Genomic DNA, 18,823 nt, shown 5'->3' with positions numbered 1-18,823 from the left:
AATCTTTTTAATGGCCCGGATCTGTTTTTCCCCCAACACAAAGTGAAGCACTTAAGAGTTATATTGCTTGTGAAGTGTGAAATGCTCTGTAAATACAGCTGGGTTTAACGGCGTGACACACACCTGCTCCTGGGTTGGGGCGACGTGGTCGCCGGCTCCCCGGGTTCCCCGGGCTCCTCCGGCTCCTCGGGTTCCTTCTGGAAGCCCTGGGCCTCCTCCGGGTGCTGCACCTCCAGGTGGATGTGGCTGGGGGAGGACGGGCAGGGGGAGCTGGCCGAGGAGCCGCGGGCGGGAGAGTCCTGGGAGGACGGGGACGACGCGGAGGAGCCTCGTCGACAGTCGTCCTCCGACAGGTTTTCGGACAGGGAGGTGACGAGCTGCTGCAGGTCGTTGATTCGAGCCAGAACGCTGTCCAGAGCGGCGAACACGTCCTCGTCTGACAGCAGTCGGCCCGTCTGAGGGACAAACGGAGAGAACACGTTATCGTCAGAGGTGTCAAGTAACGAAGTACAAATACTTCGTTACCTCACTTAAGTAGAAATTTTGGTTATCTATAGCTATCTATATCTATATCTATAGGGAATTCATGAAAATCGTGCACTTGAAGGAATATGTCAAAAATCATAAAGATTTTATGACGGAGTATTAGGGCCAAACTAAGACAAAAAACATTGGAAATTACGAGAATAAAGTCATAATATAATGAGAATAAAGTCGTAAAATTACGAGAATAAAGTCGTAACATTACGAGAATAAAGTCGTAATGTTGCGAGAATAAAGTCGTAATATTATGAGAATATAATTTATGAGAACTCTAACAGGAAGAGCTTCTTCTTACGACGGAGTATTAGGGTCAAACTAAGAAAAAAAAAGGAAATTACGAAAATAAAGTCATAATAATATGAGAATAAAGTCGTAAAATTACGACAATAAAGTCGTAATATTTTGAGAATAAAGTCGTAAAATTACGAGAATAAAGTCGTAATATTTTGAGAATAAAGTCGTAATATTTTGAGAATAAAGTCGTAATATTAAATATATTATAAATATATAAATATAACTTCACAAGATGCTCAATATTCAACATTTTAACACTCTTCCTGTTAAAGTTCTCATGAATTAACACTTTATTCTTGTAATATTACGACTTTATTCTCATAAATTATGACTTTATTCTCGTAATGTTACGACTTTATTCTCGCAACATTATGACTTTATTCTCGTAATGTTACGACTTTATTCTCGCAACATTATGACTTTATTCTCGTAATGTTACGACTTTATTCTCGCAACATTATGACTTTATTCTCGTAATTTTACGACTTTATTCTTATTATATTATGACTTCATTCTCGTAATTTCCAATTTTTTTTTGTCTTAGTTTGGCCCTAATACTCCGTCGTAAGATTGTGAACTTGGTGACAAGTTTTTGATATTTGGCATGGTGTTAGGTATGGACATAAGGTTTTCAAAAACTACCGCAAACAAATTGGGACGGCCCCCTAGTGGCCGGTTTGCAGAAAATTCAAAATGAATCAATAAGCGAGGCGATAGAGGCAGCATTGTAGGTGTTAAGTGAGTTTAAACATGCACAGCTGATGTTTTTTGTGTGTTATTTTAATAAAATCCTATTCTTTCACTGTGACTTAGTTCTGAGGTTCTGTTCATCCTAAGCCTGAATGAAGGCCACTGTTCTGACCCAGTGAGATTATTGACACTACTGTCCAATAAACAGAAAATTGCATTCCTTGGGGGTGAAAATATGGGTCTAGAGCCCTCTATAATCTTTCTATGTGACTTAATTCTAGAGATATGGAGTTTTTTGGGCAAAAAATGACCTTAAAAATTAAATTTGACCTTCAACATGACCTTGAAATAGGAAATTTATCTCAGAATTGAATTCGTGGCACCAAGAAAGTAGAGAAAGTGACAATATACAACAACCTAGGACTAAGAGAAGCTGAGATATGACCTTTGGTCTTTTCGGCGGGAGCCATTTTGAATTTTCTGCAAACCGGCCACTAGGGGGCGTCACAATTTGTTTGCGATGGTTTTGAAAACCTTATGTCCATAACTAACACCATGCCAAATATCAAAAACTTGTCACCAAGTGCACAATCTTTATGATTTTTGACATATTCCCTCACAGCTAGTACTTCACTGGAGTCATTATTTTTTCGGACGACTTTTTACTTTTACTCCTTACATTTTCACGCAATTATCTGTACTTTTTACTCCTTACATTTTAAAAACAGTCTCGTTACTCCATTTCATTTCGGCCTTTAATAAAAACTATCCAGTTAAATTGCTCCATCCGGATAGAGTGAATTTGGTTGTGGTTGTTTCAGATGTTCTTGTCCAGTTTTGTTCTTACATCCGTTCCCTCAGATTCCTGCAACTAAACTTGGATGTACATTCCAATAAAGGTTAGGATAAATGATAACATGCCTCTGAAGTTTGACTTTTTGCACCATTACAATACTTATAGGCAGTGGTGGACAGTAACGGAGTAAATTTACTTGAGTACTGTACTTAAGTACATATCCAGAGGATTTGTACTTTACTTGAGTATTAGATTTCTTTGGTACTTATTACTCTTACTTGAATACATTTCCAAGACAAATATTTTTACTTTTACTCAAGTACATTTCTAGGAAGGCTGAAAAGTACTTGTTACTTTCAGGTCTGCTCTTTTTTCTTCTTCCCTAAACGTAAAGCGGAAATACGTCAAGCCTCCTCAAAACGATACCGCCAAAGTAGCCTGCGTTTGTCAAGACAGAGCTGCAACAAGTCAAGACAGAGCAATGGCTACGAGTTAAAAAGTTAAAGAGTTGAAGAGTTAAAGAGTTAATTCTCAGAAACAAGAGTTAAAAGATCCTTAAATTAATTTAGAAAAAATATAGTAATTTACTGATGTGGAAAATAAGAAATTTACTCTTACTTTTACTTAAAGTAAATTTAAAAGCATTTACTTTTGGATACTTAAGTACCTTTAAAAGCAAGTACTTTTCTACTCTTACTCGAGTAATATTTTGACTGAGCTACTTTTACTTGTAACGGAGTAAATTTTGACCAGTAGTATTTGTACTCTTACTCAAGTACTGGGGTCGAGTACTCTGTCCACCTCTGCTTATAAGCAACTAGTCATCATATCTCCTGCTCTCTGAAACACATGTTAATGCTCAATAGTACACATATATGGTTCTTTAATATATTTGCATTATACTAAGATACATTCATTTTCAATGGCTTTTGTTCTTAAAGGCTTTTTTCCCCCTTACATTACTTTTACTTTTACTTTTATACTTTTAGTAGTTTTGAAACCAGTACTTTTATACTTTTACTTGAGTAAAAAACTTGAGTTGATACTTCAACTTCTACAGGATTATTTTTAAAATCTAGTATCTATACTTCTACCTGAGTAATGAATGTGAATACTTTTATGGTGCGTCAGCTCAGGGTATTTTCTCCAAAGTTAGAATACGGAAACAAAGAGAAGATCCTGATAACTTCAGAAATAATTCTCTACTTTTACTCCTTTTGCTTGCAAAGTTTTTATCCAACTTTATTCCAAACGGCAAATAATAACTTCGTAATTCGGGCGAGAATCGCATCTGAGGAGATTAATGGAAGTTGTCGGAGATGACTGTGCAGTTTCAATCAGTTTTCAGGCTAAAATGAAATTTGATACAAGCTCAGACTTGGTGGGGGGAGAAGTCCAACTCCGTATGGAGCTTAGCTTAGCAGAATCAATATCCTTGATTGAATTACTTCTGCTTTTATAGACTTTCATTGGAGATTGTATACGCCTTCAGGAGACCAGCAGGAGAGGAGCGCCTCCTTATTTTTGCCTCATTTGTTTTGTATTTGTGTGGATCTCAAACATGGGAAATCTCCCGTCCCCCGAGTCCCCGACGTTTGAGAAGCAGACCGAGGCCTGGGGGGGGACTGCTGCGCGGGGCTATCCTTCATGTCACAGTTTTTCCGTTCCTTCATGCCTTCAGAAGTGTTTAAAAATATCCCAATGATTACATTTGTTTATGTTTGGAGAGGATGAATCATTTTCTGTTTTTTAGTTCGTTTTGTGATGTAAAAAAAGCAGATTTCAAGTTTCTGCACACGGGCAAAAGTAGACATGTACATTTACTGGATGTGTTGTTGTTCAGAAGTATTATTATTATTATTAAAGGGGACCTATTATGAAAAACACGTTTTTTTCTTGCTTTAACATATATAAAGTGGTCTCCCCTCAGCCTGCCAACTCAGAGAAGGAGGAAAGCAACCGAATTGTGCAAGGTCTGTTCACCCCGCCCGGAGGATGCTTCCAGTGTCATGTGACTTCTACGACCCGTTCAGATTTGTGCATTTTCGTTACGTAAGCAAAATGCAAACCACGCCTTGGTCTCCTCCGCTGCTGAAACCACGCCCACAACTAACTCTGCATGCCGGAGCTGCAGCCATTGTTCAGCAGTGGTGGCTGTTTGAACAGCGAGGGACAGTAAAAATAAGGTTTTGCATCAACACTTACCCTCATAAAAGGATCAGTTCCAACAGTACGGACCCGGCAACTGCACACGAGTCAGCGGTAAGTGACGGTATTTTTTTACGTTATTTATATTTGTCTACAAGTATGATCTTTGCATGGGCTAAGTATTTAGCTTAGCTCCGGTGTAACACCGGAGCTCTATTAGTATTTTTTTTCTGTTTATGGTTTTAGATCTTCCAAGCACCTGAAGCTGTTTAGACACCTTCAGAAGACGCATGGTCCTTCCTTGAGCCAGCAATAGTGCATACATGTTATTTTATTTTTTTTAACAATAAAGTTGCCGTTTGTGAACCTTCAGTGTTGTGATTTCTTTACAGTTAACATGATTCATTTGTCTTGTTCTTGTAACATAAGAAATGAAATAATGAGGAATCGGAGTAAAGAACTGTTAGTGTAAAGACGACGTGACCCGTTCCCTCTTCAGGTGACTAAAGGTTGATTTATGGTTCCGCGTTTCACCAACGCAGAGCCTACGGCGTAGGGTACCCGTTGATTTAACGCAGAACCGTAAATCAGGCTTTAAGATCCGTTTACACTGTGTCATAAATGAATGAGAGCGTCCGACTATCGCGTCGAGCTGCGTGACATCGGACGCTCTCTGTCCACACTGAAACCGTTAAACTCGCGACCAGTTAGGACAGTCCAATAGAAAATAAAGCAATGGAATTGATTTTGTCGCCGAAGCTCGCTCGCATCACATGGGACACGCTTGTACGGAGTCGCTGCTCGTCTGCCCGGAGAGTCTTTGTCTCCTCCCTTGCTACACGTCATTCAGGCAGCCAATCAGCACAGAGCCTCATTATCATAGCCCCGCCTCCCCTCAGAATTTATTTTTTCATTTTCATTTTATTCTTTATTTCATTCAAAAAACAAAACAATTTAATACCAACACAAATACAAATGTTCCTAACTTATGAATGAAAAGGGAGCAGAAAGAAGAAGAATCTTATCTGATCTGCCCCTTTCACAAATAACATAAATTAATAATAATAAAAAATAAAAATAAAAAATAAAAAAAACAACTAAGTGAATAAAAACAACTAAAATAAAATTAAAATAACATTAAATAAAATTACCACCGCCTACGGGTATGTCAATCAAACTCAACATTTTTCGTTTTCCTTAACACACAGGCTTTAATTGTTCTTTTGAATGTAATGTTTGATTTGGATTCTTTGTTTTCTTTGTTCAGATTGTTCCATAAACTGATTCCTTTCACAGAAACACAACGTTCCATCAATTTTGTCCTGCATCTTGGTTTTATAAAAATCTCTGTTCCTTTTAAGTTATACTTGCTTTTTCTTTTTTCAAATCTTTTCTGAATGTTGATTGGTAAAGTTTTTTTATGAGCTTTAAACATAATTTGCAGAATACTATGGAATCCCTCATAGAGAAGGAGGTTAGAAGCGGTAAAACTAGAGACATGGCCCAGAGGCTGAATTCCTCATTTTTGTAGAAAAAACAAGCTTTTGATTGTTTTTAAGACATTTAATGCCTGTTTAAAATATACATTAAATGCCATAATAGCTCTCCTTTAAATGATGATAATAGAAGTCTTGCATAATTAACCCATCAGGTGGACTCACCTCCGACTCTTCCCCCAGCCGCTCCGCGTCGCTGCCGCTCCCGCCACTTCCTCCCTCGCTCCCGGACAGCTGCGCGTCATCGGGCACGTTGTCGTAGATGCTGAGCCGCTGATCCAGGCCGGGGAGCCGCCTGGAGACGCCCACGCCGCTGGAGGGAGACGCCGCCGACGCCAGGGACGACGTGGCCTGCTGGCGGCTCTGGCGGCCGCGGCAGCCGTGGAAACTCCCGGTCCTCCAGTTGACGGAGCTGCTGTCCATGATGGGGGACAGGACGGCCTGTTTGTGTGCCAGGGACGTGGGGAAGGTCCCCGGCTTGTGCCCCTGGGGGATCTGGAAGACCAGGCTCTCGCGGCGGCTGTTGTTGTTGTTGTTGTTGACCTGGTTCCTGTAGTCCTGAGAGGGCGAATACACGGATCAGTCAGGACTCACATCAGTACAGGAATCCCTCGTTTTTCAGGGGTTTACGTTCCAAAAAGAACCCGTGATAGGTGAAATCTGTGACTGTGTTTCCATGCATCAATAACCCTTTTAAAACCCGAATATTGGCAATAACACGAATTTGCACGGCCATGTAAACACCAATAACCCCTTTGAATAACCCGAATTTGCTTATATTTGGGTTTTTAAAAACCTGAATATGACCCCTGGGCTACTACTTTTAAAACCCGAATATTGGGTCATGTAAACACCAAACGGAATATCCCCATCAAACGGAACAGGAATTTGTTTTCTGTGCATGCTCTGTTCACAAGGAATCCTGGTCTTTTGAGTCCAGGATGTTCATATAAACACGGAGAAACACAAGACCAGGCCACACTTTTGGAGTGAGGAGGAGACTAATCACTTCAATCTAAGGTCCAGTGCCTTCATCAATCTCTCCATCCCCAAAGTCCGCACCACCTTTGGGCGCAATGCCTTCCGGTTCGCTGCAGCCTCTGACTGGAACACCTTACAAAAAACCCTTAAACTTTCTGTTCTCACTTCCATCTCCACCTTCAAACTTCATCTTTTATTAAGTACAACCGACTCCTGCACTTGCCTTTAGTCCTCCTTCATGCATACTGACTGTTTTACTTGGTTAATTGTTTTATCTTTTGTATTGTGTTTTAATGTATTTTTGTGTATTTATATAACTTTGTTTTTTTTTCCATCTTAGCTCCCTCCCCTTACCCCCCTAGACCGCACTTGTAAATAAGAAATTTGTTCTTAAATTGCTTGCCTGGTTAAATAAAGGTTAAATAAAATAAAATAAATTCATAAATGTAATGAAGGATATGAACATTTTGGCATTTGTAGACGGTAGAAAGTACCGGGATAGTGAGATTTAAAAGAGGGTGAGCGAAAAGTTGCGCGAAGCAGCATTTGTTTTGAATTTGGATACAGGAAGAAGAAGCGGAGATGACGCTAATTGCGTCATCACGTTCTCCGCGCGTCGCTGGTTTGATCCAGATATCCTGAATGATTAATTACCATGTAAACAGGGATAACCCTGTTTGCTCACGCATGGAAACGGAATATTCCGAATGTTTCAATAACCGGAATATTAGCAATAACCCAAATTTTGACTGCATGTAAACGTAGTCACTGAAGTAGCAACTTTTGTCTTTTTTACAATTATCATACAAGGCTTCAAATTGCGGAGATGAGCCCCGCCCCACTGTGACCCAAAATGAAGATTATGAAAAAGAAATACAATAAGTACAGTAGGACAAATTGTGACTGCCGCTGCATCCTGACTTTACTCCGCTCTGTAGCGTCTTTTTCTTCTAAAGCCCCCCTTCTAAAGGGGCAGGTGGGTTTTTTCGAGAGAAGAACATAGTTATGGGTAGTTTTAGTCACTCTTTTTTCTTCTGGGCAAAAAGATTCTTATAAACCGACATGCCACCGTCGATTATATTTGAGACCGTAATGAACGTTTCATCAAAGGGTCACGTTCTTGAGCTGCTGCTGAAGCTCATTGGCCGTTCTCAGCACTGTTGCTAAGCGACCAACGTTATTGATACAGGAAGTGAAGAAGAGGGGAGACTGTTCAGCCAATCAGAATGCAGAACACGATGCACAATGCAAATCCACGAAGCAGCGAGACCGTGAAAGGTGAACCGTGTTATAGCGACGGATTACTGTACACTAGGGCTGGGCGATATATCGAGATTTTAATATATATCGATATATTTTCAAACACGATATGGTATGAGACAGTATCGTTTATATCGATTTAAATTTTTTTTTTTTTTTTACATTTTTTTTTTATGATTTTGATATAGCTTATTTTGTGACAAATTGACTTGAATGTTTTATTTGAGATTTGCACAAATGTTTTGTTATTTGCACAACTGTCAACCTCAGTGGAAAAGTCTGCCTGTTACTGTCTACATTGTATTAATTGCACAGTGTATTTGAATTTAATTGTTATGCAGGAAAGGGATATTTGTTTTATTTTATTCAAGAAGCATTTTTATTCTATATATGCAGTCAGTTTATTTTTATTTCATTTGTTTTATACATTTTGATATTGTGCAGACCTCTGTTAACAAAGGAACCTGTGTGACATTTGGCACGAGGCTTTGTATTAAAACTGACTGTTTTTTTAAGGGTTTGCCTCAGAAAAAAATGAAGCTAACAGAGATGCTATGCTATAATGCTTTGGGGGAAACCCCAATTATGGCACAGAAAAAATATCGATATATATCGAGTATCGCCATTCAGCTAGAAAATATCGCGATATGACTTTTGGTCCATATCGCCCAGCCCTACTGTACACCAAGAAAAAGGAAAGGGCATAATAAAGCCATCCCTGAACATAAACTTCATCTAAGCTCGGGTTCTTGAGGGACCGACCTCCGTCTCCTGGTTCTGCTGGCTCTGTGTGGTCCCGCTCCCCGTCCCGGCGGTGCTGTTGGAGCGTTTGCAGTTGCTCCTGACCCGGGTGACGGGGCTGGGCGTGCTGACGGTGCTGCTGTTCTCCGACGGGCTGGTGCTGCTGCTGCCGCTGCTGGCGGCGCGAGGGGACGAGGGAAAGGAAGACGAGTGGCTGCCGGGCCGGGTCTGGGGACTGGGGACATTGAAGGAGGCAACTTTAGTTTCACTTTGCTAAATATTAAGATTAAAGGCAAGGCAGGTTTATTTGTATAGCACAATTCAACACAAGGTAATTCAAAGTGCTTTACATCAACATTCAAAGCAGCAGGACACAATTAAACAGTAAATAACAAATAAAATTAAAGCTGCAAGCAGCGATGAACGGGCCCTCGCACTCACGGCCACCGCCCCCCATAAGCATATCAGACATGACACCACCCACGACTTCCTATGTCAAACCATTCAAAAGTTATGGCAGAAAATAGGAACTATGAAATATCGACCAATCAGAAAAAGGGGCAGGGCTAATTTGGCACCAATTATGGTCAAGTATTCAAAACCGAGTCAGTTGACACCACCCACGAGTCTTTATGTCAAACCATTCAAAAGTTATGGCAGAGAAAAGTTTTCTAGGGGGCGCTGTTGAGCCATTTTGCCACGCCCATTAATGCAAACCATTAAATATCACATTTATCACCAGACCTGCCTTGCATGCAAAATTTGGTGATTTTTGGGAAACTATCAAATATGGACCAATCAGATGAAGGGTGGGCGCGCTTTTTGGCGTCTAGCGTTGCCACGGTAACACTTTTGAAAGAGAAAAGTAATGCGCGTCGTCGCAGGATGGAGACGCACATTTTGATGTATAACACACCTGGGTGAACGTTACGGTTCGGGCTCTGAAGCGGCCGAAGGAATGGCATAAATTTCGCCAAAATGACGACGATTAATTCAAAATGTTCAAAATGGCCGACTTCCTGTTCGGTTTCGGCCATGGCGCCAAGTGACTTTTCTTTAAGTTGCGACATGATACAGGTGTGTACCGATGTCGTGCATGTACGTCAAACCGTATTGTGGGGCTTGAGGCACAAAGTTTTCTAGGGGGCGATGTTGAGTAAAAAGTAAGTACAGTACTACTACTGTCATTTAGCAGACGCTTTTATCCAAAGCGACTTACATCTGAGACACACACACACACACACACACACCATGGAGCAATTAGGGTTAATGCCTTGCTCAGGGGCCCAAAGTGGTTCATCTTGGTTGCCATTCCGGGACTTGAACCAAGCCCACTGTAGCCACTAGAATACCACCCCCCAGAGTACAGCAGGTAAGTATTTAATTTAAGAGTACGCTTCAGTAAACAGTAATGTTTTTAGGCCTGATTTAAAGGAGCTGACAGTTGGAGCAGACCTCAGTTTGTTCCACCGGTGAGGAGCAGGATAACTGAACGCTGCCTCACCTTGCTTGGTTCTGGTTCTTGGGAACCACAACAAACCAGGGGCCGGATTCACCAATATGTTCTTAAGAACGATCTTAAGAAATGTCTTAAGATCTAAAATTAAGAAGTTCATAAGAAAGTTTTTAAGTGCAATTCCTCAATATTTTCTTAAGAACCGTCTTAAGAACTGTCATTCTTACAAATTTCTTAAAATATGTAATTGCATTGCATGCGCCAACAAACAACATCTATACAGGTAGTTTGTGTCTTAACCATCAGTCACTCACTAAACATGGAGAAGGAGAAAAAGAGATGCAGGAACTTTTCAAGGTTATGGTGGATGAGATCAATGTGCGAAAAAAAATACTATTGGGGAAAATGAATAATAATGAACTACCACGCTAACTAACATGCTAACTAACAGTTAACAGGCTCTTTGTGTAATTAATTACAAAGTATATCCTCAAACTATGACCTACTAGTCTAAACTTGTCTAAAATGTGTTGAAAAAAGTGATATTAGAGGCTTACCTAGAGGTCAAGGTTGTCTTAAAGTTAAGAAAAAAGTCAAGAACAAATTTGAGAACTTTTATTTCAAGAATACCATTTATTCTTAAGTTTTTTCTTAAGAAGAAACTTAAGAAGAAAGTTGACAAAATACTTAGAACTTTTTTGGAGAATATGACTTCTTCTCTTTTTTCTTCTTAAGAAGAAAAAAATAACACTTAAGAATGTTTTGAATGATGTAATCTATTGACCATATGAGGGAGGGAAGGGGAGAGGGGTGTGTTGTTGTTTTTTAGTTTTACTTACATTTTTTATTTTTTATTTTTATTTTATTTTTTTAATTTTTTTTTTATTATATATATATATTTTTTTATTATTATTATTATTATTATTATTATTATTATTATTATTATTATTATTATTTATTTATTTTGGTTTAATTAATGTTATGAAAAGTAAAAAAAAAAAAAAGGGGGAGAGATATTGATAATTATATTGTTATTGTAAATATTATTTCTTTTTTTTTTGCTATGCCCTCAATAAACATATCTATACAAAAAAAAGAATGTTTTGTGAATCCGGCCCCAGATCCAGATGACCTGGAAAGAGACGGTGATTCTTACCTGGATGGGCAGTGCAGCCTCTCCATCTTCTCTCCGTCTGGGATCAGAACTGGCCCGCTGATAACGGGCCTGGCGTGATCCCCGCCGCCGCTGCTTCCACCGCTGTGCTCCGTGGAGAAGAGGCCGGCCGCCCCCCTCAGCCTCAGCTTCTCCATCTTCCTCAGCAGGGTGCTGCACTTCTTCCTGGGGGGCTTATCGGCGAAGCCGGCCTCGGTTTCCAAACTGGCCCGGGACGAGCCTTCGGTGGGGGACGGGGGTCCGCTGAAGGAGGTGTCCAGGGACGGGGTCTTGTTTGAGGAGGAGCAGCGGGAGGAGCTCCGGCTGGTCTCCTGGTCGTCTGTGGCGGTGCTGGGAGCGGCGGCGGAGGTGGAACCGGGTTCCCTGCGGCTCCTGCGGCTCCTGCGGGGGCCGTCGTGGCCTTCGCTCTCCGTGCTGCAGGAGCTGTGGATGGAGCAGATGTCGTGGCGGTCGCTGTGGTCGCACGACGACTCGTCCTGAGACCCGGCTGGACTCTCAGACGCGTGGGGGGCCACGGAGCTGAGGCGTCTCCACTGCCGCGTCGGCCTGTCGTAGGTCCAGTTGGGGCTGATGGCACAAAAATCCTCCTCATCGCCATCGTCCCCCTGGAGGAAGACGCAATGTCTTAAATACTAACAGGTATTGTATCTTTCTTTCTTTCTTTCTTTCTTTCTTTCTTTCTTTCTTTCTTTCTTTCTTTCTTTCTTTCTTTCTTTCTTTCTTTCTTTCTTTCTTTCTTTCTTTCTTTCTTTCTTTCTTTCAGGCTCATTTCTTTCTTTCTTTCTTTCTTTCTTTCAGGCTCATTTCTTTCTTTCTTTCTTTCTTTCTTTCTTTCTTTCTTTCTTTCTTTCTTTCTTTCTTTCTTTCTTTCTTTCTTTCTTTCTTTCTTTCTTTCTTTCTTTCTTTCTTTCTTTCTTTCTTTCTTTCAGGCTCATTTCTTTCTTTCTTTCTTTCTTTCTTTCTTTCTTTCTTTCTTTCTTTCTTTCTTTCAGGCTCATTTCTTTCTTTCTTTCTTTCTTTCTTTCTTTCTTTCTTTCTTTCTTTCTTTCTTTCTTTCTTTCTTTCTTTCTTTCTTTCTTTCTTTCTTTCTTTCTTTCTTTCTTTCAGGCTCATTTCTTTCTTTCTTTCAGGCTCATTTCTTTCTTTCTTTCTTTCTTTCTTTCTTTCTTTCTTTCTTTCTTTCTTTCTTTCTTTCTTTCTTTCTTTCTTTCTTTCTCTCTTTCTTTCTCTTTCTTTCTTTCTCTCTTTCTTTCTTTCTTTCTTTCTCTTTCTTTCTTTCTTTCTTTCAGGCTCATTTCTTTCTTTCTTTCTTTCTTTCTGGCTCATTTCTTTCTTTCTTTCTTTCTTTCTCTCTTTCTTTCTCTTTCTTTCTTTCTCTCTTTCTTTCTTTCTTTCTTTCTCTTTCTTTCTTTCTTTCTTTCAGGCTCATTTCTTTCTTTCTTTCTTTCTTTCTGGCTCATTTCTTTCTTTCTTTCTTTCTTTCTTTCTGGCTCATTTCTTTCTTTCTTTCTTTCTTTCTTTCTTTCTTTCAGGTTCATTTCTTTCTTTCTTTCTTTCAGGCTCATTTCTTTCTTTCTTTCTTTCAGGCTCATTTCTTTCTTTCTTTCTTTCTTTCTTTCTTTCTTTCTTTCTTTCTTTCTTTCTTTCTTTCTTTCTTTCTTTCTTTCTTTCTTTCTTTCTTTCTTTCTTTCTTTCTTTCTTTCTTTCTTTCTTTCTTTCAGGCTCATTTCCTTCCTTCCTTCCTTCCTTCCTTCCTTCCTTCCTTCCTTCCTTCCTTCCTTCCTTCCTTCCCCTCTTTACTTTTCTTTCCCCAACAGAAATAAAGGCCCTGTCCCAATCCCCCCCCTACCCCTTGTTTTCATCACTACCCCTAAATTTTGCGCATTCCCGTGAGGGTAGTGGTGTCCCAATTCCTCTTTTCACCTAGGGGGAGTGGAGAAAACGAGGGGTAGTGATTATGAATCTGTCCCTACGGATCGAGGGTTTTGCGATCCTCACACTAGCTGACCTAGGGACCAAAACATTTCCCAGAATGCTTTTCGTCGTCATTTGCGAATCCAAAAAAAAAAAAACATGGCGGACATTTCTTATTTTTTTGTGAATAAAATCAATATTTTGAGTTAGTTTCTGCATAAAAATTAGTTTTGATTACATTTGTAGCGAGAAATATATATTTTACTTTCATAATATTCACTCAGTGAATGAACATAATCACTTTTTTGCCCGTTTTTTGCAACCTCGCCAGAATAAAGGCTGATTTATGGTTCCGTGTTACACCAACGCAAAGCCTACGGCGTAGGTTATGCGGCGACGCGCGCTGTACCCTACGCCGTAGGCTCTGCGTCGATTTAACGCGGAACCATAAATCAGCCCCCGAAGCCGGCGGGCAGAAAGAAAGCTAATTTCTTAACAGGCGTAGCTACAACTGTTAGATTTCATCTATTAAACCAACATTTATCTTTCTAAAGGATTTATTTCAGCCAGAGGTAATTCTCCACAGAGCTGCAGGTTTCTCCCCGGGACGACGGCGCAGGTTGACCTGGTGATCACGTCTGTACGTGAAAACATCAGATCAAATTTCTTAACAGGCGTTATTTGGATAAACTGAGCCCAGGTTAGGGATCTTAACGGTTACTTTTACGCCTGAAAAAATATTAAAACTTAATAAAGTGGCATATTAACAGCGCTACAGCTGAAATTAAAACAGCTTTTGGCTCTCAGCTTCCTGATTAGGAGTAGGGATGAAAACGAGGGGTAGCGGGAGTATTGGGACAGACCTGGGAAGATTTCAAGTGCCCTAAAATCTGTCCCTTCTTTTTTAGGGGTAGTGAAGAAAAGAAGGGCGAGTGAAAGAAAGTAGGGGGTGTATTGGGATTGGGCCAAAAAGTCAAAGAGATGAAAAAGTCAAGCTTTACTAATACTGGTCCACAATATTTGTTTATTTCTTGCCGTTCACTCTCAACACTCACCCTGCGTTTTGCTCTGCGCAGCTCCAGCCTCATTTCTGTGCATTTGTTTAACGTGATTAACCTCCTGAAAGCAGGGATGGGAGAGAAGACATCAGCGGTTACGATATGCTAATTATTTGCTTTTATAGCGTCTCCCATGCTCGTCATTTCCCATCAGGATGTCTTTAAAAGGTGAGCGAGGAGAAAGAAAAGCCCATTTTGTTGTCTGAATGATTTCCTGAGAAAAACAGCCTTGTGATCACAAGGCAGCCAAGTCTGTGGCTTAAACCAGCAGGATGAAGAAAGAGCCCTTTCTCCTCCCCGGCACCGCAGCGGCCTTGAGCAAGGCGCTAAACATCCAACTCCACTGACAAGGCAACAAATCAGCCACGGATCAGGCTGCAGTTGCAGCAGAAGATCACGGAGCTACCAGCACCTTTTACAAATGGCAGTCAGCAACAGTCCTGCAACTGTGAGGCCAAAGAAACACCGGCTGCTGGTCCTGAGGGGCCGAGCCAAGGAGGAAGTGCCTGAAAGGGCTGGCACAGGTGCTTTGGAGTCAAAACATCCTGACTTATAAACCCAGTATCATTATTTTAAGCTGAATGAATCAGAACCCTGGTAGCAAATTAGCTTTTTTTTTTTCTAAAAGGTGTAAATAATGATTACATTTTGTGACAATCATGTGACTTCCCCAAAAACAATGCATTCTCTAATGGCCATACACAGTACTCGAGTTGTAAAAATAAAAAAAATCAGGGGGGATGGTGGATTTGATCATATGGGGACAGATAATTTGTGCTGATTACAAATAATATAGTATATTACAAATAATAACACTGACCAAAACACCTGCAGAAATACTGCAGGAATGACATAGCAGCAGTTAAATGCAGCCTTCTGTAAGCTTTAAAGGTAACCCTTTCTTTTACTGTACAGTAATAACCAGGTAATACCATGGTAATTACACTGTAATTACCTAGTAGTACCTTGTATTTACAAGGTAATTACATGGTAACTACCGGGTTATTTACCCAGTAAGTACTAGGTAATTATTAAAATAAAGTGTGTGTTTTTTCTAATTGCGGGGTAAAGGGGAGGTAATTATCAGACGTTTTGCCAATTGTTCTGACCTTCAATCTTTATAATTATATTCTACAATTACCAGGTAATATTACGGAAACAACACACGCTTTCTTTTACAGTCCAGTTTCACTTTAATTACTGAGTAAAAGCCAGGTAAAAATGTCTGTACTTATTGGGTAAATACTTAGGAAATAGAATTACTGGGCAAGTAACTACAAGGTAAGTACCTGCCAATTGCAGGTAAAACATGGTAACTATCAGGTTAATTACAAGGTCAATAGAGTCATTTACACCCTCGGGGGTACCTGCACCAATCCATTGATAATACATAAATCAATAATGAATGGGTAAATACCCGGTAGTTAACCATGAAATGTATAGTAAATACAAGGTAACTACATGGTCATTGAAGTGTAATTAGCTGGTAACTACCTCAAATATAGGTTATAATTTCCTGGTAGTTTGCAGAAAAATACTTAGAAATGACCTTGTACGTACTTAGAAATAATTCATGTAATTTCCCTCATAGTTCCCATCTAATGTCTTTGTAATTACCAAGTAATGTTTAGTTTAAACAACCAGGTATTTACCATATAATTACATGGTAAATACACATAATTACATGGTATAAGCAAATACGTAATAATTACCTAGTACTTACTGGGTAAATTACCCGGTAGTTAGCATGTAATTAGCTTGTAAATACAAGGTACTACTAGGTAATTACAGTGTAATTACCATGGTATTACCTGGTTATTACTGTACTCTAAAAGAAAGGGTTACCGCTTTAAATATCCACTGGGCTTACATCAAATACATCAAAACACAACAATAAAAAACAGTTTTCTGAACTTATCAATATGACTCTGTCCTTCACAGGATAAGTAACATGGATCACTGCAAAAACTTAAAATCTAAAATATTTGTCTTATTTCTATTTAAAATGTCTCATTTTAGTAAAAAAATCTCCTTACACTTAAAACAAGACTCATCATTGGAAAAAACAACAATTTTCACCTGTTTCAAGTAGATTTTCACTTAAAATTAGCAGACAAATCTGCCAGTGGAACAAGATTTTTTTTTGCTTATAATAAGAAGATAAATCTTGTTCCACTGGCAGATTTTTCTACTTATTTCAAGTGAAATTTTACTTGAAAGAGGTGAAAATTGTCAAATAAGTTATTTTTCTGGTGATGACTCTAAATGTTGAAATAGCAGTAAAACCACATTCATTGATGAAATGACATAAGGGATGGAAAGGGGGGATGATTTGGACCATTTTTATTTCAGGAGGGGATGCCATCCCCCTCATCCCCCCTCAACTCCAGCACTGACCAAACATCATTTGGGAAAGGAAGCAGTCTCTACCTGCAGAGCGACTCGAGAGCATCCTTATCCAGAAAGTGGTGATCACGCTTCGCCGACTCGATGTCGACGGGGAACCTGCAGTCTGACAAAACAAACAAAAACACAACAGGATCAAAGACACAGCGAGAACTTCTCTGAGGCGTCATTTGCTTTTACTCCGTGTGATCTTGGAGCTGGCTCCGAGGGCCGCCCGGCGTGGGATTACTTAAACACATTCCCGTGTTTACCTTTGAATAATTGCACATATTGTGGGAAGCCGGCCGCTCGCAGCCAATCACGGGCCTCCTTGGCTTCAATCTCTGCAAACAGAGAGAAGAGAAGGGAAAAAAGAAAATCAGAAAAACAGCAACTGATTGAATAATCATTTCATGCTTCACGCGTTTAAAGAGGTCAAATATTTGCACTTAATCAGTCATCTGTTTATGAAGTTTAATTACATCTGCATATTGAGGGAGAAAAACTGGAAGCACATAAAAGCTATTAATTTTCTGTGACTCCTGGAAGAGGACATTTTAATTACTGCTAATTGCCAGAAAGTGGGTAGTGAAGCGTTTGAGAAGAGGGAAAAGGAGGTTATTCATGTTCCCCTCCTTTTCACCTTCAAAGTGTCTGTCTTCCTCTACTTTCTGAGGTTTTTTTTATTGTTGTTTTAGTTTGTACATGTAATTGTGATTGATAAAGTAATACTCTTATGTTAAAAGCGTATGAAATATGTCAAAGTGTGAAATGAAAACAGAAGTGAAACAGTTCACCGTAACTCAAAAACAAGACTATAGATCCCCCCACAAAACCACACGTTTAAAAACTCTGATTTTCAATCAAGTGCAATCCAGTATCTGGATCTGTATCTGGCTGAAATCTGATGCAGACGAGGGATGGGCGGTATGGACTAAAAAATGTATCACAATAATTTCTGGCATTTATCCCGATAACGATAAAAATGACGATAAAAAAAATACCAATTCAACTCCATCTTTTTAACTATAAATCTATCATCATTCAGTCTTTGGAGCCAAAACACTGCTCTAAAAGATACTGAATACTAAACTACACCAATTCTTTCTTTCTTTCTTTCTTTTTTCTTTCTTGCTCATTTCCTTCTTTCTTTCTTGCTCATTTCCTTCTTTCTTTCTTGCTCATTTCCTTCTTTCTTTCTTGCTCATTTCCTTCTTTCTTTCTTGCTCATTTCCTTCTTTCTTTCTTGCTCATTTCCTTCTTTCTTTCTTGCTCATTTCCTTCTTTCTTTCTTGCTCATTTCCTTCTTTCTTTCTTGCTCATTTCCTTCTTTCTTTCCTTCTCATTTCCTTCTTTCTTTCCTTCTCATTTCCTTCTTTCTTTCCTTCTCATTTCCTTCCTTCCTTCTTTCTCATTTCCTTCCTTCCTTCTTTCTCATTTCTTTCTTTCTCATTTCCTTCCTTCCTTCTTTCTCATTTCTTTCTGGCTCATTTCCTTCCTTCCTTCTTTCTCATTTCTTTCTGGCTCATTTCCTTCCTTCCTTCTTTCTCATTTCTTTCTGGCTCATTTCCTTCCTTCCTTCTTTCTCATTTCTTTCTGGCTCATTTCCTTCCTTCCTTCTTTCTCATTTCTTTCTGGCTCATTTCCTTCCTTCCTTCTTTCTCATTTCTTTCTGGCTCATTTCCTTCCTTCCTTCTTTCTCATTTCTTTCTGGCTCATTTCCTTCCTTCCTTCTTTCTCATTTCTGGCTCATTTCTTTCCTTCCTTCCTTCCTTCCTTCCTTCCTTCCTTCCTTCCTTCCTTCCTTCCTTCCTTCCTTCCTTCCTTCCTTCCTTCCTTCCTTCCTTCCTTCCTTCCTTCCTTCCTTCCTTCCTTCCTTCCTTCTTC

At 39.6% G+C, this 18,823-nt stretch overlaps 1 protein-coding gene across 2 annotated transcripts in view; it reads right to left on the bottom strand.

Annotated features, from left to right (window-relative positions):
* si:dkeyp-23e4.3 (rho GTPase-activating protein 7) overlaps positions 1-18,823 on the bottom strand; it is a 70,832-nt gene that overhangs the window by 29,935 nt on the left and 22,074 nt on the right. For both annotated transcript variants that reach the window (XM_061740593.1, XM_061740594.1), the window contains exons 2-8: positions 17,209-17,280; positions 16,982-17,063; positions 14,549-14,612; positions 11,562-12,184; positions 8,971-9,184; positions 6,133-6,525; positions 124-455 (exon numbers count right to left, since the gene is read on the bottom strand). In XM_061740593.1, coding sequence (XP_061596577.1) covers positions 124-455; positions 6,133-6,525; positions 8,971-9,184; positions 11,562-12,184; positions 14,549-14,612; positions 16,982-17,063; positions 17,209-17,280 — 1,780 coding nt within the window. The remainder of the gene's footprint in view (positions 1-123; positions 456-6,132; positions 6,526-8,970; positions 9,185-11,561; positions 12,185-14,548; positions 14,613-16,981; positions 17,064-17,208; positions 17,281-18,823) is intronic.

The sequence above is a fragment of the Cololabis saira genome, chromosome 14 (genome assembly GCF_033807715.1).
Source record: "Cololabis saira isolate AMF1-May2022 chromosome 14, fColSai1.1, whole genome shotgun sequence".
In the NCBI taxonomy this organism is placed as follows: Eukaryota; Metazoa; Chordata; class Actinopteri; order Beloniformes; family Belonidae; genus Cololabis; species Cololabis saira.
Note: the sequence above shows the minus strand (reverse complement) of the source record. Positions and strands in the feature narration are given on the sequence as shown.